Source organism: Bufo bufo, chromosome 3, assembly GCF_905171765.1.
Source record: "Bufo bufo chromosome 3, aBufBuf1.1, whole genome shotgun sequence".
NCBI lineage: Eukaryota > Metazoa > Chordata > Amphibia > Anura > Bufonidae > Bufo > Bufo bufo.
Genome location: NC_053391.1, coordinates 397,157,476 through 397,181,895, shown reverse-complemented (window position 1 = coordinate 397,181,895; position 24,420 = coordinate 397,157,476). Strand labels below are relative to the sequence as shown.

General features: G+C 47.9%; 1 protein-coding gene across 1 annotated transcript in view; it reads right to left on the bottom strand.

Moving 5' to 3' along the window:
• Positions 1–24,420, bottom strand: part of LOC120995540 (merlin-like) — a 74,831-nt gene that overhangs the window by 28,798 nt on the left and 21,613 nt on the right. The window contains exon 4 of the mRNA XM_040424813.1: positions 17,547–17,669. Coding sequence (XP_040280747.1) covers positions 17,547–17,669 — 123 coding nt within the window. The remainder of the gene's footprint in view (positions 1–17,546; positions 17,670–24,420) is intronic.

Genomic DNA, 24,420 nt, shown 5'->3' with positions numbered 1-24,420 from the left:
TGGTCTAACAGTGATGTTATTTTTCTAGAGTTCTTCTGTCACCCACCTCTTGGACTGGATCAAGGGGACAACCTAGGACAGAGCTGGCATTCTTAATGAGCTTATCTAATCTCTGTCTCTCAGCCACAGATAAGCTGCTCTCCCAACAAACCACACATAGAATATGGCTGATGCCACCACTGAGTCAAAGAAGGTCTTTAGGAGCGTCCCCTGCACTCCAAAGGACCTCAGTCTCCTCAACAGATATGCCTCGTTTCCACTGAGCGGATCGGTTCGGGTCGGTACGGTTCGCTATTTTGGGTGTTTCCACTATGAAAGCGATCCATACAAGCAAACCGTACCGCACCATTCAGGGTCCTGCTTCAGATGTAGGGCCATAGAAAAATGGAACGGTTCGGTTAGGGCGGAGCTACTTGCGTCACACAATACATTCTCCTGATTGGCGGCCTGAATAACGTCAAACGTAAGCGCAACATAAACACCACGCTGCCATTACTACAGATAATAGGAGAAGGATGCCTGCAAACAACAGCAAGCTGTGGTCGTCTCAGGAACTATCCACTTTTTTAACTATTCTTGGGGATGGCGCTATTCAGAGTGAGCTTGATGGATCAGTGAGAAATGAAAAGGTGTACAAAGATATTTCTCAGCAGATGGCGGCCGAAGGATTTGAACGGACATCGGGTCAGTGTAGGGCAAAGCTTAAGAAGCTTAAAATACAATATAAAAAAATTAAGGATGCCAACGGCCGTAGACCCGGCGGCTCGAGTTGCAGTGGAAACGTTCACTTAAATAGACCGGACCATTAAAAATCTTCCAAACTGTGCCGACCCGAACCGATCCCCTCAGTGGAAACGAGGCAATAGAGTCTGCTCTGACCCTTTTTGAAAAGAACATCAGTGTTATGGCTCTAGTCCAGTTTGTTGTTCAGGTGAACACCCAGGTACTTATAGGAGTCCACCACCTCAATGTCCGTTCCCTGTATGTTCACCGGAACCAAAGCAGAGGGCCTGTGTCTGCGGAAATCCACCACCAGCTCCTTGGTTTTGCCCACGTTGATCTGGAGCTGGTTCCGCTGACACCAGTCCATAAAATCCTGTGTCCTCTGTCTGTATTCTGAGTCGTCCTCACCTGTGATAAGGCCGACTATGGCAGATTCAAACATCTTTTCACAATTAGCTCTTGGAGAGGGGATTAATTTTACTTACTTTTACTCCCTGCACTATAATTGTGACTTAAGAAACAAACTACATTTAATAGTAATCAATGTGGAAATCCAGGTAATTTTATAGGGTTCACTTACTTTTTCTTATAACTGTAGATGGTAAATGATTTCCTTTCCTACTGACACAAGTCCCTGAGTTTGAAAACAAACCATGTAGTTTGACTAGTATCTTCTGTGCCTGGACAAGCCTTTTGCTTCTAGCATTAAGATGTCACACTCCCTCTCAGAGCAAGTCTCAATCTGCTAACCTGGGAATGGGAATAATGCATTTCCATTCCTGTACAACTATATTTACATTAAGGTCCACTACGCCAATAACACAAAATTAAACACATAGGCCCACATATATCAATAGTGATGGCATTTTAGCCACTGCCCATGTTTAAACTTGGCTAATTTATTGACACATTTAGGATGGCATACATCACTTAAAGAGGTTTTGGCCGAATGCACACATTACTACAGTAATACACTCGTATAGTGTATTACTGTAGTGCAGCGGCGACATGAAGCGCACAGCATCATAGCAACCAATGACGCCGTGCGCTCCTGCTCTGAACAGGAATCTAGCCCGGCATACCACGGACCGCTCTCGGCCGCGGAACACGGCCGTGTGCATTCGGCCTTTCTGAGATTTTTTTTACTGATGACCTATCCTCAGGATAGTGAAGAAAAGCAGATTGACGGCAGCATCTCCAGAAACGTAATTTATTCAAAGTGGGTCCATATGAAACATGTGCAAAATTCGCCAATAAAGTGCTGCAACGTTTCGGCTAGCAAGTAGCCTTTTTTTTTGTCACCTTACATCACAAAAAGTGCGATCAAAAAGTCATATGCACCCCAAAATAGTGCCAATAAAACCGTCCTCTCATCCCGCAAAAAATGAGCCCCTACCTAAGACAATTGGCTAAAAATAAAACTGACTCTATCTATGGAGATACTAAAATGATTTATTTTTTTTTGTTTTTCTTGTTACCGCGTCCGTAAGAATCTGCTCTATAAAAATAACACATAACCTAACCCCTCAGATGAACACATTCAAAAAAATAAAATAAAAACGGGGTACAAAAGCCATTTTTTACACCGTTTTTATTTTATTTTTTGACTGTGTTCATCTGAGGGGTTAGGTCATGAGAGCCATTTTTTTTTCTGGGCGATTGTCTGTGGCCAAATAGAATTAAAATTGGGGAAGGGGATTATAAATTTAGTACTCCATGGAAGTGTGGTACTCCCTGAAGCAACCGTCAATGCAGAGGTCCAGGGACGATCCGGGCACCTCCAGTTCCCGAGGTACTCCGGCCTGCTCTTTCCTGGTCAGAAAAGATCAGGGCCTTGAGGACTGCCTCATAGAACTGCAGGAATTTCCCTGTGTTGCCAGCGCTCTGGAACAGCACAAAATAGTTGTACAAGGCAACCTGTACCAAGTAGACCGCAACTTTTTTGTACCATGCCCGGGTTTTGCGCATGGCGTTATATGGCTTGAGGACTTGATCAGAGAGATCAACTCCTCCCATATACCGATTGGTATATCGGGCTTGAGGACCGTTGCCGTGGTACCTCGCACAGGGACAGGGGTGATGCCGTTACCATGAATTGTGGACAGTACAAGGACATCCCTCTTGTCCTTATATCTGACCAGCAACAGGTTTCCACTGGTAAGGGCACGGGTCTCACCCCTGGGGATAGGTACCTGGAGGGGGTGGGTAGGGAGGCCGTGTTGATTTTTCCGCACGGTCCCACAAGCGGACGTGGATCTGGCGGCGAGGGACTGGAACAAGGGGATACTAGTATAAAAGTTATCCACGTACAGGTGGTAACCCTTATCTAGCAGTGGGTGCATAAGGTCCCACACAAGTTTCCCGCTAACACCCAGAGTGGGGGGACATTCTGGGGGTTTAATACGGGAATCTCGCCCCTCGTACACACGAAACTTGTAAGTGTACCCTGAGGTACTCTCACAAAGTTTGTACAGCTTCACGCCATACCTCGCCCGCTTAGAGGAAACATACTGGCGGAAAAAGAGTCTCCCCTTGAAAGCAATGAGAGACTTAACAACAGCAACCTCCCTTCCAGGTACATAGGCCTCCAAAAATTTGGCCCTGAAGTGATCGATAACCGGCCTGATTTTGTACAGGCGGTCATAGGCAGGATCACCTCGGGGGGGACATGCTGCATAATCTGCATAATGCAGGCATTTCCGAATGGCCTCAAAATGGGAACGTGTCATGGCCATAAAGTAGAGTGTGGTCTGGTGGAGGACGTCCCCACTCCAGTACTGCCTGACACTGGGTTTTTTGACTAGGCCCAAATGCAGCACGAGGCCCCAAAATGTCCTCATCTCGGCTGCACTGACCGGAGTCCAGTCACCGGACCTAGCAAAAAAGGAGCCCGGGTGTTGAGCAATGAACTGTTGGGCGAACAAGTTTGTTTGCTCCACCATCAGATTCACAAAGTGGTCACTGAAAAAAAAACTAAAATAGTCATATTCAGTGAAGCCCACTGTGGGAATCTGGATTCCTGGTTGGCCAACAAAGTTAGGAATCACAGGCTCAAAATCTTCTGGGGTACACCAGACAAGGTCACCGGTAGGGGGCTCAGGTGGACTTATCTGGTGGGCCGGAAAAATAGTATGAGCACTAGGGCGGCTCATACTAGTGTGGGCCACAGGGTCCCTGGCATGGGGGTCCCCTTGCTCCGCCTGGCGGCGTCTCCGCCGCCTTGGGGGCTCATCATCATCACTAGATGATGAGGAGGACGCGGATGACAAGAGGAAAGTGGGCTCATCCTCATCCTCACTGGGGCTCTCGGAGTCGGAAGCAAGCAGGCCGTATGCCTCCTTAGCCGAGAACGTCTGGCGGGCCATAGGGGAGTGTGTGTGTGCGTGTGTGTGTGTAAAACTTTATTTAGTGTGTGTGGGGGGATGGGTGTTCATCTTCACTACCGTAACCCACCCTAAACCTAACAGAAAAAATAAATAAAACTAAGAGTGCCGGCCACAATCAGCGCACGCACAAAAAAAACGCTTGCGCCCAAAAAAATGTGTGTGTGTGTGGGGGGGCAGGGGGGAAAGCTTCAGCACCCCTGGGGGGTCTAGGGTCGCACAGCTCAATGTGTGCTGTGGACCCCAGACACCCGATCAGGGTGAAGCCCAAAAATAAAACTTTTTTTTTCCCTAAAACTATCCCTCAGTCTCCCTGCCTAATCTAACCTTTCCCTAAACCTGTCCCTGCAAACTTTGGTGGCTCACGTGGGGGTGCTGGGCTCAGTGATGGATGGACGGATGGGCTCCTCTCTCCACGGAAGCAGTGTGGAGGAGGAAAGCAGAGCTGGGGGAAGCTAACCCCCGCCCGTTCGTCCAGACAATAGGATGCGATCCTGAGAGGTGATGTCACCGCCACCTCTCAGGATCTAAGGATGGTGATTGGTGGTGTATTATCACACCACCGATCACCATCCTATCCCGGGATATGGGGTCACCGGAGACCCGAATGACCCGGAAAAGCAGCCAACCGCAGGTCTGAATTGACCTGTGGTTTGCTGCGATCGCCGATACGGGGGGGGGGGGGGTCACAGGACCCCCCTCGGCATTGTCATAGAGTGCCTGCTGAATGATTTCAGCAGGCACTCTGTTCCGATCACCGCCCGCCGCGCGGCGGTGATCGGAAATACACAGGGGGTACGTACCTGTACGCCCTGTGTCCTTAAGGACTCGGACATCAGGGCGTACAGGTACGCCCTGTGTCCTTAAGAGCTTAAAGGGGTTGTCTCTCTTCAGCAAGTGACATTTATCATGTAAAGAAAGTTAATACAAGGCACTTACTAATGTATTGTGATTGTTAATATTGCCTCCTTTGCTGGCTAGATTCATTTTTCCATAATGCTATACACTGCTTGTTTCCCTGGTTCCGACTAGTGATGGACGAACATCTGCCGGGACGGTTCGCGAACGCGATCGCGCGAACACGATCAAATGTTCGCGAACCGCAAGTTCGCGGCGGGTGCCATTCCTTTTAATGGCAGGCGAACCTGAAAAACCTCCAGCTCATATTTGCAGCCAAGAAATAATTCTGGCACATGGGGGGTTGGCACTTGATACTGGCACATGGGGGGGTTGGTACTTGTTACTGGCACATGGGGGGTTGGTACTTGATACTGGCACATTATTTATGGGGCACTATGGGGGCTTCTACTGAGGCCACAAAGAAGGGGTATTTTATATGGGGGGGCTCTGTGTGGTACTAGTATTATCAGGGGTATTATCTGTTTCTGCAGTATAGTATTGGGGAGCACAGCGGCACAGTATTGGGGGTAGTAGGATGATTTGTCCAGAAGATGGGAGGATGATGGAAAAGTAGTAAACTTAGATTTTTTTGTTGTTGTCAAATTGCAGAGACGGAAAATGGCGACAAAATGGTGGTCTGGTCTGAAGGTCTGAAAGGAGAAGACGAGGACAGAGAACATCTACATCAAGCATGTCAAACTCAAAGGCTAACATGGGCCAAAAAAAAAAAATTTAAGTTTATGTGGGCCGCATCAAAAAAAAAAAAAAAAATCGTACATTTTCATAGAACAACATTGTTGTTTCATGACTGCTGACCCCCAACATCCCGTTGCCCAATAACACAAGTGAGACCTATATACACTCACCTAAAGATTTATTAGGAACACCTGTTCTATTTATCATTAATGCAATTATCTAGTCAACCAATCACATGGCAGTTGCTTCAATGCATTTAGGGGGGTGGTCCTGGTCAAGACAATCTCCTGAACTCCAAACTGAATGTCAGAATGGGAAAGAAAGGTGATTTAAGCAATTTTGAGCGTGGCATGGTTGTTGGTGCCAGACGGGCCGGTCTGAGTATTTCACAATCTGCTCAGTTACTGGGATTTTCACGCACAACCATTTCTAGGGTTTACAAAGAATGGTGTGAAAAGGGAAAAACATCCAATATGCAGCAGTCCTGTGGGCAAAAATGTCTTGTGGATGCTAGAGGTCAGAGGAGAATGGGCCGACTGATTCAAGCTGATAGAAGAGCAACGTTGACTGAAATAACCACTCGTTACAACCGAGGTATGCAGCAAAGCATTTGTGAAGCCACAACACGCACAACCTTGAGGCGGATGGGCTACAACAGCAGAAGACCCCACCGGGTACCACTCATCTCCACTACAAATAGGAAAAAGAGGCTACAATTTGCATGAGCTCACCAAAATTGGACTGTTGAAGACTGGAAAAATTTTGCCTGGTCTGATGAGTCTCCATTTCTGTTGAGACATTCAAATGGTAGAGTTCAAATTTGGCGTAAACAGAATGAGAACATGTATCCATCATGCCTTGTTACCACTGTGCAGGCTGGTGGTGGTGGTGTAATGGTGTGGGGGATGTTTTCTGGGCACACTTTAGGCCCCTTAGTGCCAATTGGGCATCGTTTAAATGCCACGGGCTACCTGAGCATTGTTTCTGACCATGTCCATCCCTTCATGACCACCATATACCCATCCTCTGATGGCTACTTCCAGCAGGATAATGCACCATGTCACAAAGCTCGAATCATTTCAAATTGGTTTCTTGAACATGACAATGAGTTCACTGTACTAAAATGGCCCCCACAGTCACCAGATCTCAACCCAATAGAGCATCTTTGGGATGTGGTGGAACGGGAGCTTCGTGCCCTGGATGTGCATCCCTCAAATCTCCATCAACTGCAAGATGCTATCCTATCAATATGGGCCAACATTTCTAAAGAATGCTATCAGCACCTTGTGGAATCAATGCCACGTAGAATTAAAGGGTTTCTATCACTTCATATGACATAATTAGCTGGCAGACACTAGCGATCTGCTAGTGTCTGCTCTGGCCAACCATCCTACTATAATCACTTGTGGGGCAGCGGTTTTGCTAAAAAACTAACTTTTATAAATATGCTAATGAGCCTCTAGGTGCTATGTGGGCGTCATTAGCACCTAGAGGCTCCGTCTACCTTCATACACAGCGGCCGCCCAGCACGTCCCTCCAGCCCGCCCATGTCCTCCTCCGTGTGACGCAGCGGCCGAATTCTCGCGCATGCGCCGTGCGCGGCTGTATTCGGCGCATTAGAGATGTCTGAGCTCGGAGCGGTCAGACATTCAATGCGCATGCGCCGAACACAGCCGCGCATGCGCATTGAATGTCTGACCGCTCCGAGCTCAGACATCTCTAATGCGCCGAATACAGCCGCGCACGGCGCATGCGCGAGAATTCAGCCGCTGCGTCACACGGAGGAGGACATGGGCGGGCTGGAGGGACGTGCTGGGCGGCCGCTGTGTATGAAGGTAGACGGAGCCTCTAGGTGCTAATGACGCCCACATAGCACCTAGAGGCTCATTAGCATATTTATAAAAGTTAGTTTTTTAGCAAAACCGTTGCCCCACAAGTGATTATAGTAGGATGGTTGGCCAGAGCAGACACTAGCAGATCGCTAGTGTCTGCCAGCTAATTATGTCATATGAAGTGATAGAAACCCTTTAAGGCAGTTCTGAAGGCAAAAGGGGGTCCAGCACCGTATTAGTATGGTGTTCCTAATAATTCTTTAGGTGAGTGTATATATACAAATATTAAACTTCACTATAAGACGCACCTAGGTTTTTGAGGAGGAAAATAAGAAAAAAATATTTTTAACCAAAAGTTGTGCTTTTGGTGGGCTTTGAATTAATGGTGGTCTGTGCATGACACTATTATGGGGGATCTGTGGATGACGCACTGTCATGTTGGGGATCTGTGGATGGCACTGTTATGGGGGACCTGTGGATGGCACTGTTATGGGGGATCTGTGGATGGCACTGTTATGGGGGATCTATGGATGGCACTGTTATGGGGGATCTGTGGATGGCGCTGTTATGGGGGATCTGTGGATGGTGCTGTTATGGGGATCTGTGGATGGCGCTGTTATGGGGGATCTGTGGATGGTGCTGTTATGGGGGATCTGTGGATGGTGCTGTTATGGGGATCTGTGGATGGCACTGTTATGGGGATCTGTGGATGGCACTGTTATGGGGGATCTGTGGATGGCACTGTTATGGGGGATCTGTGGATGGCACTGTTATGGGGGATCTGTGGATGGCACTGTTATGGGGGATCTGTGGATGGCACTGTTATGGGGATCTGTGGATGGTACTGCTATGGGGTGGGATATCTGTGGATGGCATTGTTATGGGGTGGGGGGATCTGTGGATGGCATTGTTATGGGGTGGGGGATCTGTGGATGGTGCTGTTATGGGGGATCTGTGGATGGCATTGTTATGAGGTGGGGGATCTGTGGATGGAACTGTTATGGGGTGGGATATCTGTGGATGGTACTGCTATGGGGTGGGATATCTGTGGATGGCATTGTTATGAGGTGGGGGGATCTGTGGATGGAACTGTTATGGGGGGGATCTGTGGATGACACTGCTATATGTCATCCACAGATCCCCCTCATAACAGTGTCCCCCAATACACCGGCCCTCTGCTCACCGAAGTATTTATAAACGTGAATCCTTATCCTGTTATTAAGTTGAACTAACGCTGCCCTTTCCCATGTTCCCCTGTATCCCCACAGCACTTACGAACACGCTTCCATAGCAGGCAGAGCGGACGGCACCAGTAACGTCACTCACTGACGTCGCGCGTCTGCTCCGCCTGCTTCATTCATAAAGTGGGCGGAGCAGGCGCTCGACGTCAGTGAGTGACGTTACTGCTGCCGTCCGCTCTGCCTGCTATTGAAGCTTAAGTAAGTGCTATGGGGATATAGGGGAACATGGGAACATGGGAGAGCGCAGCGTTAGTTCAACTTAATAACAGGATAAGGATTCACGTTTATAAATAAAGCACTTACTATTCAATAGCAGGCAGAGCGGACGGCAGCAGTAACGTCACTCACTGGCGCCTGCTCCGCCCACTTTATGAATGAAGCAGGCGGAGCAGACGCGCGACGTCAGTGAGTGACGTTACTGGTGCCGTCCGCTCTGCCTGCTATGGAAGCGTAACCAGAGCAATGAATATCTTTGCCGGGCCGCAAAGATATTCATTGCGGGCCGCATGCGGCCCACGGGCCGCATGTTTGACACCCATGATCTACATGAAAGGAGACATCACTGGATGTAAGAGGTATGGGGCGCTGTATTTCTGTAGTGATGGGAGGGGGGATGTTAAAGTCAGCAAGTGTCATGTGGGGGGGGGGGGCCTTATTGTTTTTCGCCCCAGGGCCCCATTTCACCTAGAACCGGCCCTGATAGTAGTGCGCTCTGTATATCATTTATGTCCACTTAATTTTTATATCTATGTGTTTTATATGCATTTGCTTCATAAAGATTTTTAGTGTATGTGTGGAGCCTCAGTGGGTATTTGTACAGTAAGTTTATTCGGTAACAAGGCACACGGCTCCATTATTTCCATGTTACCAATTGTATAGAGCTTATGTGTTGCAGGTTAATAAACCAAGTCTATTACGGATCTGTAAGCATGGATTTTTAAAACAGTGGGGCAGATACAGTATATCAATCTCACTTCACCTGGATTGTGTCTTGGCTTGTGTCAGAATGTGGTGAACGCTTTTGTACCAGATTTTTGTCTGTTCCTATTTTGCACCTTGTTTTGTCTCAGTCTTCGACAGTTCTTGGCTCATGTTTTGGACAAACACTGTACTGGCTCCAAGGTGGTATAAAAAGTGGTGTACAATTCTGATAGCATAAAGCTCTGTGGCACATTGTGCCGAAAATAGTGATTTTACCACTTACTAAAACAACATCACAGATTTAGACACATTTAATAATCCAAATTATAAATTTGGCATGAACTAAATATGGCGCAGGCACAATGTTCTGGCGCATTTTAAACCTATCTTAACTTTTTGTATGACTATACAGTATATGTCTTGGCGGTAAGCACTTATCTGTAACCCAACGTATAAAAGCATAGGATTACATTTGATCTGCAATCGCCCCATGGTGCTGCAGACCATGCTGTTATTACAGAGCGGCGGTCATAGTAAGCATCCTAGAGACCAGGCAAAGTGGTCTCCCTGTGTGGCATCTCTATGTACAGAGTATCATCGCACTGTAAAGTCAAACAGCTGTCAGAGGTGCGCTCTTCTTGATGTCTAAGTCTGTGATTTAACCCCTTCTTGCCCTGACCTTGGCAGGAAGGGGTTAGTTTATTTTTTCTATTAAAAAAATGTAAAAAGTAAAAAAAATATATATAAAAAGTAAGATAAAGAAAACTAAAAAAGTTATAGCTATAGTTTTAGTTTTAACACTAGTATAGCAGACTACGTACACACTCATACACACATTTTGTCCCCTTTTTTGTTCATAAACAATATATATATATATATATATAGTTATAGTTTTAGCAATAGTATAGTGGACTTTGTGTGTAAAATATACAAACACACAGACTGTTTTTTTTCCTTTTTTGCTTTCATAAAATTTTTTTTTTTTTTAATGTTTTGTCTTCAAAACTTTTGTAGCAGACAAAAATAACAAGAAAATAAAAATTTACATATTTTTACATATCATTTTCATAGTTTTTCCTCAAATATTTTAAAAAAAATATTATGGGGGTCATTTATTATAGAGAAATACGTATCGCGGCGAAGAGGGAAGGGAAGGAGAATACCCTTTCACTATGGAGAGGGAGGAGTGGTGACCCGTAACTCACCTAGCACTGGCACCTGGCTGCCCTGAGGTCCCTAGACAGGCTGCTAACCCATACGCCAATCACGTGCCTCGTCCCTGGCTTACCCCGAAATAAGCCCTAGGTAGTGAATAGGGCGGTGGGAGCACTAGTCCTCACCACTGACACCTAGGGTAACAACAGGGAAAGGACAAACAATACAAACACCACAAACAATCCCCAAAGGGAGACAACAGGAGTGAACTGGAGTTCCAACACCTCCACAGCAATTCCAACTCCACCAGAGGTCAGAATAGAAGATCTGGAAAGAAGGTCTATATCTGGCAATAAGGGAAGCAGAAAGGGAGAATATATAGTAGCTGGGAATGGCTGACAGAGAACAGCTGAAAATAAAAGCTTCAGATTCCTAAATGGGACAAAAAGGATCGCAAACCTAGGCAGGAAAACCTGGACCGGAATCCATTCCCACCACTAGGTCATGGAGCGATCTCTTGAAACAGAGTGAGTAGCCACCCGCTGCGACCTTCTGACCCCAGGCACAACAGGGTCAGCGATAGGTCGTGACACCCTTGTCACAATACACCTATATTAGGCGTACTTCTGGCGCAGATTGCAGCACAATGTTTATTTGCATCGCAATCTGCGACTTTTCCCCGCTCAAGCAAGGTCTAAAAAAGTGGGTGTGGGTTTGGAAGTAGGCGGGGCGGCAGACACGTCTCATTTATCATTTTCTACGCTTGTATTAGGCATAGAAAATAGTCTAAGTGTAAGCCAGCAAGGAAGCTGCTCGATGCGCCGAAGTTTTGTAGAGGCCGGCACCTCTTCATAACTTTGGCGGATCCACCGCCAGATATAGGGGTTATTAAGACCCGCGTCTAAAATGCTAGTCTTAATAAATGACCCCCTATATCTGTCATTTAATGGCACAAAAGAAAGGTCTAAGGTGTATCATGAAAAATAATGTCAAATACATGTAGGTTGGCTCAGAAATTAAATAGTTATTCTCAGTTAGGTAGGCCCATTGCTAAAACTGAAGAATTGGCCTGGCAAGGGGGTAAAACCTCTGGTAATGAAGCTAAAATATCTGCCCCAGTGTTGTAGAAGTGTTGGAAGAAAGCCATGGTCAGTTATGTACTAAGTTCTGTGTAGCTATGAAGATGAACTGTGTACAGAAGTTTTCATACAACTATAGAAGAAATATTAGCCATAACATACTACTGTACATCTAATTTATATTTTCTCCTAAATACGTCAGACATTATTATACAGAATTAGATCGCGGAGAGGAGAGAATGTGAGGAGAGAAGAAACATTTTATGTCAAATAGTACATATTGCTCTTAATTTTATTTTAATGAGTATTTTTTTTATTATAATCTATGACACGATGTAAACAATGCAGTAAATACAGTAGAAACTTGAAAAATTTGAATATCGTGCAAAGTTCATTTATTTTAGTAATGCAACCTAAAAGGTGAAACTAATATATGAGATAGACTCATTACATGCAAAGCGAGATATTTCAAGCCTTTATTTGCTATAATTTGGATGATTATGGCTTACAGCTTATGAAACCCCAAAGTCACAATCTCAGGTACCCTTTGCTCAGGGGGTATGGATTAATTAGCTGACTAGAGTGTGACACTTTGAGCCCAGAATATTGAACCTTTTCACTAAATTCTAATTTTAAGCTGCATTAATGCAATTCCTTTTAGTTTTCAATACTGAAATAAATGGACTTTTGCACAATATTCAAATTTTTCGAGTTTCACCTGTAATGTCCAGCTCTAATGTTAGTCAATACACAAAAACCCACCTAAAACCCTGCTGCTTGCAGTCCAGTGCTATAGTCTGTCTATCCAGGGGCGGACTGAACGGTCGGGCACTTCGGGCATGGTCCGAGGGCCCGGGCGGGATGGGGGCCCGCTGCAGAATAATATTATTTATTATCAGCAGCGCAGTGGAAGAGTCTCTCCCTCCCCCTGTGCTGCTGCTACTGCCGCGGCCAATAAGAAGAGGGACAGGGGGAGGGGCTGTGGCCAATGAAGATAACTGAGCTGTTAATACAAATGCAGGAGGCGGGTGCCGGAATCAAATAGCGGCACCCGACCTCTATGACAGGGAGCTGCACCGGAGGGGTTAACTGCCGCTGATCGCAGCTCCCTGTCACAGAGGTCGGGTGCCGCTATTTGATTCCGGCACCCGCCTCCTGTATTTGTATTAACAGCTCAGTTATCTTCATTGGTGGCGCGCCCCCCCCCCCCCCCCCAGTATAATAAACATTGTGTGCGGCGTCCCCCCCCCCCCAGTATAATAAACATTGTGTGCCCAGTATAATAAACATTGTGTGCGGCGGCGCCTCCCCCCCCCCCCCAGTATAATCAACATTGAGTGCGGCGTCTCCCCCCCCCCCCAGTATAATCAACATTGAGTGCGGCGTCCCCCCCCCCAGTATAATCAACATTGAGTGCGGCGTCCCCCCCAGTATAATCAACATTGAGTGCGGCGCCTCCCCCCCCCCCCAGTATAATCAACATTGAGTGCGGCGCCTCCCCCCCCCCCAGTATAATCAACATTGAGTGCGGCGCCTCCCCCCCCCCCAGTATAATCAACATTGAGTGCGGCGCCTCCCCCCCCCAGTATAATTAACATTGGTGGCGCAGTGGGAAGTGCCAATGAGGGTTAAAATAAATAAATAAAAACTAACTCACCTCCTCCAATTGATCGCGTAGCTGCTGCCGGTCTCATGTTCTTCCTTCAGGACCTGTGGTGACGTCACTGAGCTCCATCACATGGCCCATTACCATGGTGATGTATCATGTGATGAGCACAGTGATGTCACCACAGGTCCTGCGTCCTGAAGAAAGTACAGAAGACCGGCTGCTACGCGATCAATTGGTGGAGGTGAGTTAATTTTTATTTATTTTTTTAACCCTCATTGGCACTGCCCACTGCGCCACCAATGTTTATATATTTATTATACTAGGGAGGGGGGGGCGCACTGCCCACCAATGTTTATATATTTATTATACTAGGGAGGGGGGGGCGCACTGCCCACCAATGTTTATATATTTATTATACTAGGGAGGGGGGGGCGCACTGCCCACCAATGTTTATATATTTATTATACTAGGGGGGGGGGCGCACTGCCCACCAATGTTTATATATTTATTATACTAGGGAGGGGGGGCGCACTGCCCACCAATGTTTATATATTTATTATACTAGGGAGGGGGGGGGCGCACTGCCCACCAATGTTTATATATTTATTATACTAGGGGGGGGGGGGCGCACTGCCCACCAATGTTTATATATTTATTATACTAGGGAGGGGGGGGCGCACTGCCCACCAATGTTTATATGTTTATTATACTGGGGTGTTGGGGGGGGCGCACTGCGCCACCAATGTTTATATGTTTATTATACTAGGGAGGGGGGGCGCACTGCGCCACCAATGTGTATTATGTTGGGGGGGCGCACTGCGCCACCAATGTTTATATGTTTATTATACTAGGGAGGGGGGGGGCGCACTGCGCCACCAATGTGTATTATGTTGGGGGGGGCGCACTGCGCCACCAATGTGTATTATGTTGGGGGGGCGCACTGCGCCACCAATGTTTATATGTTTATTATACTAGGGAGGGGGGGGGCGCACTGCGCCACCAATGTGTATTATGTTGGGGGGGGCGCACTGCGCCACCAATGTTTATATGTTTATTATACTAGGGAGGGGGGGCGCACTGCGCCACCAATGTTTATTATATTGACCTTCTACTACGCATTCTGCATTAAAGAATGCTATTATTTTCCCTTATAACCATGTTGTTATAAGGGAAAGTAATAAAGTGAATAGACTTTCATCCTAGCAACCATGCGTGAAAATCGCACGGTTCAACCGGAAGGATGGATTCGGCATTCAGGCAAATCTTCTGTTTTTTTCGCCAGAGATAAAACCGTAGCATGCTGCTGTTTTATCTTTTGCCTGATCAGTCAAAAAGACTGACCTGAAGACATCTTTTCCGGTATAGAGCCCCTGTGACGGAACTCTATGCCGGAAATGAAAAACGCTAATGTGAAAGTACCCTAAAATATTAAGTTTAAATCCCCCCATTTCCCAATTTTACATATAAAATATATAAACAATAAATAAACATATTACATAGCGCTGCGTCCGAAAAGTCCAAACTATTAAATTATTAAAAAATATCTCCTATGCGGTGAGCATTCGCCATTTTTAGTCACCTTGTCACCCCAAAAAATAGGATAGGACTGTTCTATTATGGGCCGAACGTTTCATAAAATGCGAAATGCACACGGCTTTTTTTGGTGTTTTTTTTTTTTGCACGGTATTGAGTATCGCAATACTTTTTTATGGTGACGAAAGCGAATCAAAACTTTGGTATCGAAACAACCCTACGCCAATCTGATCGGCGTAGCGTTGTCACGATACCAAAATTTTGATTCAGTTTTGATTTGGCGACTAAAAATGTAATTTGGCTCCTAAATTTTTCAGTTCAGGAGCCAATGGCTACTAGGTATTTTTTTTAGTCTGGAGCACTGTGCCCAGCACCCCGATTCCGAATGTTATGCTGGCCTGGTAATGGCAGCGGGGCCCGGTGCAGTCACTGTATTCTATTACACCGGGCCCCGCTCACTGTAATACTAATATTCATATGTGAACAACTTGAAATCCTCTGCGATCCTCTCCCTCTCTGTACTCACAAACTCAGTAGCAGGCCGGGCGGCAGCGCAACTCACTGACGTCACGCGCCTGCTCCTCACACTTTATGAATGAAGTAGGAGGAGCAGGCGAGTGACGTCAGTGAGTTGCGCTGCCGCCCGGCCTGCTACTGAGTTTGTGAGTACAGAGAGGGAGAGGATCGCAGAGGATTTCAAGTTGTTCACATATGAATATTAGTATTACAGTGAGCGGGGCCCGGTGTAATAGAATACAGTGACTGCACTGGGCCCCGCTGCCATTACAGCACCAGATGCCGGCCCCCAGACCCTGTATTGGGGATCATTCACTCACAGGGACACTGTTATGGGGGGATCTGTGGATGACACATATATAGCATAAGGTGCTATATATGTGTCACCCACAGATCCCCCCCCCACAACAGTGCCACCCACAGAGCCCCCACAACAGTGCCACCCACAGAGCCCCCACAACAGTGCCACCCACAGAGCCCCCACAACAGTGCCATCCACAGATCCCCCATAACAGTGCCACCCACAGAGCCCCCACAACAGTGCCACCCACAGAGCCCCCACAACAGTGCCATCCACAGAGCCCCCATAACACCTTTTGGTTCAAAATATTTTTTAATTTGGCTATTCCCCACCCCTCTTGTAATTGTTCCGCTACTTGTGGGCTGCGCGGGAATGAGTTCAGTCACTTCGGTGCGCAATCCCGTCCTGCAACGCGTGATCCCGCAAGACCCGCCACTGTAGGTCACGGGTCTCGTGGGATCACGCGCCGCAGGATGGGATTGCGCACCGAAGTGACTGACATTGAATCAATGCTTTCCTATGGGGAAAAATCTGACCCTGGAGGTCATCATGCAGAGTGTGAATACGTCCAGCGTCAGATACCGGACCAAAGGTCTGTTTTATTCCAGGAAGCCCTCAGGTGGCTGCCAGCGACTAGAGGCCGACTTATTGCTGGAACGTAAACAATGCAGTTTCTCTAGAACATTGCAGCTCGATTTGCAAAAGGGACACTGTACCCAGACCACGTCAATGAGCTGAAGGGGTCTGGGTGCCTTTTGTGTCGCTTTAACTTTGAAATCTTATTAAAGATTGTGTAGGGTGTGGCTGGAGGCGGGGCATGGAGGCGGGACAAGGGTGGGGCTTGCAGCAGAACATGGGTGGGGCCTGTAAGGGGGGCCCTTGATTTATTTTGCCCGGGGGCCCTGAGGGTTCTCAGTCCGCCCCTGTGTCTATCCCCTCACAGCTGTTTGTTTTTTTTTTGTTTTTTTTTTTAAATTCTTTATTTAATTAAAGACAAAAGTCCAAAATACACATTAGTAAAATCTTACAATACAATCCTTGTATCAGATATATAGGATAACAACGATGTCTCATCATACATCAATTCCCATATTAATATCTTAAGGCATTCGTGGTGTAATGAAAGGAACCTCGTCGGAACGAGGATCCTTTTCGACTGGCCCAAGACCATATCAGGCGAAGAAAAGAAAAAGCAAATGAGAACATAATCCTGGCATTAAAACAACCCCTCACAGCTGTTATCTGTCAGCTAGGGGGAGGTCCAGACTACACAGCCTGACTGCCATTCAGCAATCTACAGTTAATTTTTTTATTATTATGACCAGGAAATGATGTAAAAGGGGTTGTCCCACCATTACATTAGCTTTTTCTATTAGCTGCTCTGCAGTGATCGGAGGATCACTATCCAGAGATGTAGCTGTGGGGATGTTGACTGACCATTGCTATACACTGTGAACACCAGATGGCACTATACTTTGTCAGTAAAAGGCATAGCACTTTACTCAATGTCTTTTTAACAGAATAGCAATGGCAAAAGTGCTTCATGTTTTATCATTTATACAATGAATATGATATGTAATGGTAGGATCTTTAAATGAGTCTATGAACCTATACTTTGCAGTCATACATACATCTGAGATCCAGTCATATAACTTACCTGAAGGAAAAACAGATGCTGAGTTATGTCCTGAAACAGCTCCTCAGACACATTCTCTGGGTAAAATTTGGCCAAAAAGCGGAACTTCAGGGGATCCTCCTTAGGAACATCCTGTTGTAAAATCTGATGGTATAATATGTAAAGTTTACTTTGTCAATCTGAAGTTTTTTTTTTATTAACTATGAAAATGGTTTATAATGTTAGTATGAAATTTTCAAAACATTTGGTCTAGCCATCCATCCATAAATATTATCCAAAATGACAACGTAAGGGTTCATGCACACGGATGTATTTTTTTCAGTTTTCGTGCAGTTTTTTTTTTGCGGCCCGTATGCGTAACCATTCTATTCAGTGGGGCAGCAAAAAAACTGACATTTTTCCGTGTGCATTCAGTGTCTGTATGTCTGCATGGCCATTCTGCAAAAAAAATAGAACATGTCCTATTATTTTCCGTATAACGGACAAGAATAGGACTGTTCTATTATAGGCTGGACTTTCAGTTCCAAAGAACGTGGAATGCACACGGCTGGTATCCGTGTTTTGCGGATCTACAATTTGCAGACTGCAAAACAGGCAATGGTAGTATGCATGAGCCCTAAGGCTGAGTTCACACAGTCAGTGTTCGATCAGTGATTTCCATCAGTGATTGTGAGTAGAGATAAGCAAATTTCTCAAAAAATCGATTCGCCGGTTCGCGAATCTCGTTAAAAAAGGCTATTTCCTGGCTGCAGAGAGCCTTTATAGTGGTGTAGAACACTGTGCCTTGCAGTAACACCCATTGGGAGTTTGCTGTGGTAGTCAGTCAGTATGACAAGCACATGACAGGCGTCGCTCTTAGAATCATTGCACACTTCACTTATTTGGGCAGTCACGGGGCCAAAACTGACCAAATAACTCAAGTATGAACTCAGCCTTACAGGTGAATGTTAGCGCCAGGTATAAAGAACCGTGCAGAGGCCCAAGATCCTACTATAGCGTGAAAGAGCGCACTCCTTTTAAACCAATTCACTGATTCCACATAGATTTCTACAGAACCTGTTCTATTAAACACTTATACAAGTAGAGACCCCCGACAGTGTGGAGTGGGTGTCAGCAGTAAGTTTGTGTTGACGTCACTGATTATTTTGCCCTTCTTCTGATCTGTCAGAACAATAACCCCCAAAAAACTGATTGTGTCTGTGGAGCATCCGCCTTCATTCGGTCAGCATTTGGTCAGTAATCCATGTAAACAGTTGTCATATCAGAAGTATAGGAATGAGGATGTGCGATTTAGATTTTCTCTACATATCAATACAGTAATCCATCAGTATTGCTAAAGTTAAAAAAAAACAGGAAAAAAACAGGAGTGGATCCAAAACAGAGATGACACTTGAATGGAATATTTGCATGTCTTCTGTGTTTTCTACCCACTCCTGCTTTTGGCTACCAAATCATAAGCCAATTCTGATGGGACCATACAGGCCTTACAGCTTTTACATAGACAGGATCCGATGTGCGTCTTATTTTTCCTTCCTTCTGACAGATCAGAAGAAGGGTCAAATAAATGACGATGTCAGACAGGCCGAAAGGCAAAATAGTGGCCCAATCATGAAGTGGGGAGGGTGGGAACAACATGAGAAGTCCACAAAGTGGCCCTATGACATAGTGGTGAGGTGGAAGCAGCATGAGGAGACCACAGAGTGGCCCAATGACAGAGTCTGGAGGTGGCAGCAGCATCAGGGGGAGGCCACAGAGTGGCACAATGACAGTGTGGAGGTGGCAGCAGCATCAGGAGGCCACAGAGTGGCACAATGACAGAGTGTGGAGGTGGCAGCAGCAGCATCAGGAGTAGGCCACAGAGTGGTACAATGACAGTGTGGAGGTGGTAGCAGCAGCATCAGGAGGCCACAGAGTGGCACAATGACAGAGTGTCGAGGTGGCAGCATCAGGAGGAGGCCACAAGGTGGCAAATGACAGTGTTGAGGTGGCAGCAGCATCAGGAGACCACAGGGTGGCACAATGACAGACCGTGGAGGTTGCGGCAGCAGCAGCAGCATCAGGAGGAGGCCACAGGGGTGGCACAATGAAAGTGTGGAGTTGGCAGCAGCATCAAGAGGCCACAGAGTGGCACAATGACAGAGTGTGGAGGTGACAGCAGCATCATCAGGAGTCCACAGAGTGGCACAATGACAGAGTGTGGAGGTGACAGCAGCATCATCAGGAGTCCACAGAGTGGCACAATGACAGAGTGTGGAGGTGACAGCAGCATCATCAGGAGTCCACAGAGTGGCACAATGACAGAGTGTGGAGGTGGTGGCGGCAGCAGCATCAGGAGAAGGCCACAGGGTGGCACAATGACAGTGTGGATGTGGCAGCAGCAGCATCAGGAGGCCACAGAGTGGCACAATGACACAGTGTGGAGATGGCCGCAGCAGCATCAGGAGGAGGCCACAGGGTGGCACAATGACAGTGTGGCGATGGCATCAGCAGAATCAGGAGGCCACAGAGTGGCACAGTGACACAGTGTGGAGGTGGCAGCAGCAGCAGAATCAGGAGGAGGCCACAGGGTGGCACAATGACAGTGTGGAGGTGGCAGCAGCAGCATCAGGAAGCCAGAGAGTGGCAAGCTGACATAGTGTTGAGGTGGCAGCAGCATCAGGAGACCACAGAGTGGCAAGGTGACACAGTGTGGAGGTGGCAGCAGCATAAGGAGACCACAGAGTGACCCGGTGACAGAGTGGGGAGGTGGGTGGCAATACCAGTACCAACTGAAAAGAATGGCGTGGTATTAAACAAGCAGGAAGTGCTCAAACCCACATGCAGTTGTGCATATATATACAGGGGAGCAAATCCTGCACTTGTGGCCCGTTGCTAATTACGATCCCCAGCAAAAATGCATACAGTGGAGGATGACCGCAGCGAACCACAAGTACCACAATAGACATCCTACATAAGATAGCAATTATGTGGATGTGATAATCAATATAAAAATATAACAAAATAATAGCAAAGACAGGTGCACTCTGCGGTCTTACTAAACCCTCAAACTGATTTTAAAATTGAGAGATTAGCCAACATGTCCTACGGTGTAGGACATGTCTGAACCCGAGCATGTTGGCTAATCTCTCAATTTTAAAATCAGTTTGATGGTTTAGTAAGACCGCAGAGTGCACCTGTTTTTGCTATTATTTTGTTATATTGCAATACCAGTACCAACTGAAGATGGTAGGTGAAAGAAGGAGCACTTGGCATCAGATGTGTGGCATCAGGCGGGTGGCAGCAACAGAATAGTAGCTGAGGCAGGTAGCCAGAATAAAACAGTCTCTTGTCAAAGTGTTGATGTGGCACCATGGATGATCTAGTCTGATGCATCAGGCATTGGTGGGTGGAAATCCTGTCTGATCCACGCCTGATTCATCTCTACACATTTTGGGTGGACAGGCGAGTTCTTCTTGGGGTAACTATGGCCCCCACCGCACTAAACACCCGCTCTGATGCCACACCACTGGCCCGGGCAGGACAGTTTTTCCAGGGCAAACCCTGCCAGTTACGGATACAAATCCAGTTTGGCTGCCCAGTAGTCCAGCAGATCTTCAATGTGGGGTGGCAGGGTGCTGTCAAAGTATGCCACCACCCGCTGGTTCAGGTCCTGCTCCAGGTCTAGCTGCTGCTGGTGAGTAGTTTGTTCACTAGGCGAGTGAAGAAAGCTGCTCTTTAGCGACTCTAGACTCAAGTTGCTGCTGATGGAGCTGGAACTGCTCCTACCCCGCCACCCTGCCACAGCAGCTATGGCCGAGGAACGTGAGCGCAGAAGGCCCCTTCAGGTCAGACCTGCGAGACCTGGACGATGGCGCAGATAGGCAGCGGCCAACTGACTACATAGGATGTCTCTATAGTAGTTCAGTTTGTCCTCCTTCTCAGCGGGTGTAAAAAAGGCCCCCATTTTGGACCGGTAGCGAGGGTCCAACAATGTGGAGAGCCAGAAGTCTTCCTTCTGCCGAATGCTGACAATTCGGCTGTCACTACGCAAGTAGGTGAGCATGCATCGGGCCATTTTTGCAAGTGACTCAGAGGGACTCCCTGCCTCCATCTCCACTGCATACTGCCACGGTGTGTCTGGGTCCTCTGCCTCATCTTCCTCATCGCCCTGTAGCTCCTCTGGCTCCTCCTGCTCCTCCTCTCCTGTCACCTGTGTATAAAAACCACCCATTTCGCTATACATTGCTTGTGCTACAATGTCCTCCTCCTCCTCCAGTTCACCCCCAACAGGGCTCATGTGGCCGTGAGATCTAGGCGCCACCTCTCCAGTCCCCTGACCAGCCAGATCCAGATTTACCAGCATCTGTTCCAGGACATGAAGCAGTGGAGTGACGTTGTTTATCCCGTAGTCCTGGCGACTGACAAATAACATGGCCTCCTCAAAGGGCCTGAGCAAACGGCAGATGTCACACATGAGCTGCCACTGGCTGACATCAAAGTTACACAGGGGAGTACTCCTGTCCGCTTGGATCATCAAGAAATTGTTTATGGCATTTCTCTGTTCTTATAGTCGGTCCAACATATGGAGGTTGGAATTCCAACGGGTGGAAACGTTGCATATCAGGCTATGTTGGGGGATGCCGTTCTGCCGCTGCAGCTCAAGGAGGGTGTGCTTTGTGGTGTACGAGTGGCTGAAGTGCATCCAAAGTTTTTAGGATGTCTTGCAGATGGATGGAAGACTTCAAGAACTGCTTGACAACCAGATTGAACACGTGTGCCATGCAGGGCGCATGGCTCAGCCCTCCTTGACGCAGCGCCGACACCATGTTCTTCCCGTTGTTGGTCACCATGCTTTCAATTTTGAGTTGTTGCGGAGAAAGGCAGGATTCGATTTCTTGATGAATGACACGAAGCAGTTCCTACCCTGTGTGACTCAGTTCGCCCAGGCAAACGAGGTGCAGAACAGCGTGACACCGCCGTGCCCTGCACATGTGGTATGCTGGAGCGGCACTGTGAATTGTCCCTGCAGTGGAGGCTAAGGACACGGTGGAAAATGAGGAGGCAGAGGCGGACATTGTCGCAGGACCAATAGCGTGAGAACATGGAGGCAGAAGCGGCGTCACCTGGACAAGTTGCTGGTGTGGCTGTGCCCGAACCACATTCACCCAGTGGGCCATAAAGGATATGTATTGTCCCTGACCGTAGTTACAGCTCCACACGTCGGCACTGCCGTGCACCGACAGGCTCAAGGACTGGCCCACCTTCTGTTCTACATACGTGTGCAGGGCTGGTACTACCCTTTTGGCAAAGAAATGACGGCTTGGGACTCTCCACCTCGGCTTGACACAAGCCATCAGCCTTCTGAAAGGTGCAGAGTCCACTACTTGGAAAGGGAGGGACTGCAGCACCAGCAACTTGGACAGGAGCACATTCAACTTCTGCGCCGTTGGATGAGTGCACACCAGGGGTCAAGTCCTGGGAAAAAAAGTGTGGGAACTCACCCAAGATCCAGCCCCCCCGTCAGTGCCTCTTCATCAGCCCCCCCGTCAGTGCCTCTTCATCAGCCCCCCCGTCAGTGCCTCTTCATCAGCCCCCCGTCAGTGCCTCTCCATCAGCCCCCTGTCAGTGCCTCTCATCAGCCCCCCCGTCAGTGCCTCTTCATCAGCCCCCCCGTCAGTGCCTCTTCATCAGCCCCCCCGTCAGTGCCTCTTCATCAGCCCCCCATCAGTGCCTCTCATCAGCCCCCCCCCCCGTCAGTGCCTCTCATCAGCGCCTATAGTATAAATAAAATATGGAAAGAAAAAAAAACACTTACACTTACCTCTCCTGCTCCTGGACGCAGACGCTCCTCTTCTACTGCTGTAGGCTGCGCACGGAGTGACGTCACAGAGCGACTCACTCGGCTCCTGTGCGCAGCCCTCACAGCCGACAGCCGAGGACCAGGAAGGCGGTGGTGAGTACAAAGCCCTCACCGCTTCCTCCTGGTCCTTTTGCCCTGAAAGGGAACGGCGTTCCTGCCATGAAAAAAGTGCAGGAACGCCGTTCCCACGCGTTCCCCCTCGACTCGACCCCTGGTGCACACATACTGTTGTCTCTTGGCAATCGCTTCGGTGACTGATTGCTGACTGAATGACTGACGAGGAGGAGGAGGAGGAGCAGGAGCATCAGGACCAGCAGATGATGGGAAGGACAGACAGCTCCCGTCGGCTGAGTTGGTGGAGCCTTGACTGTTGACTGCCTGAAATCGGGTACGTGCGACTGGGTGATGCAGCGGTTGCTGCGGCAGGCTGGACCACCACATCGGAGCCACGGTTCTCCCAGGCCACTTTATGGTGACACTACATATGTTGACGCAGGGCCATGGTGCCAACATTGGCACCCTGGCCACATTTAATCTTCTGCCCACAGATTCTACAAATGGCCATTTTCACCTCCTCCGGCGGCTTAACAAAAAACTGCCACACCGCCGAGTAGGTGATTTTACCCCCAACACTCCGCACTGACTGACTGCTACCGCCGCTGCTTTCGTGAACCCCTGCACCACTACTTTCTGGGCAGGTAGGCTCCTGCAAAGCGGGTGGTCTACCCCGGGCACGTTTGGCTCCCGACCTCCCACTGCTGCCACCCTGCTGACTCCCCGCCACTCTAGCGACTTGCTGGCTCCGCCACTGTTGGAATTCAAACCTGTGACCAGCCACATCCCAGGCAGTAGCCCTGCTTACTAGGCTACCGTCCTCTCAGGACATTCTTCCCTGAAGCCTATTATTTAACCTCAGTCTTGCCAAGCCTTGCTCATCACCCTTGATTCCCCACACCTGGTACTTCCCTATATAAGTCCAGCCCCTTGCACTCCAGCTTGCTGATTATTGACCTCCTGAGCCTTGATCAAGCTTCTCCTCATCTACTGCTCTTGCTA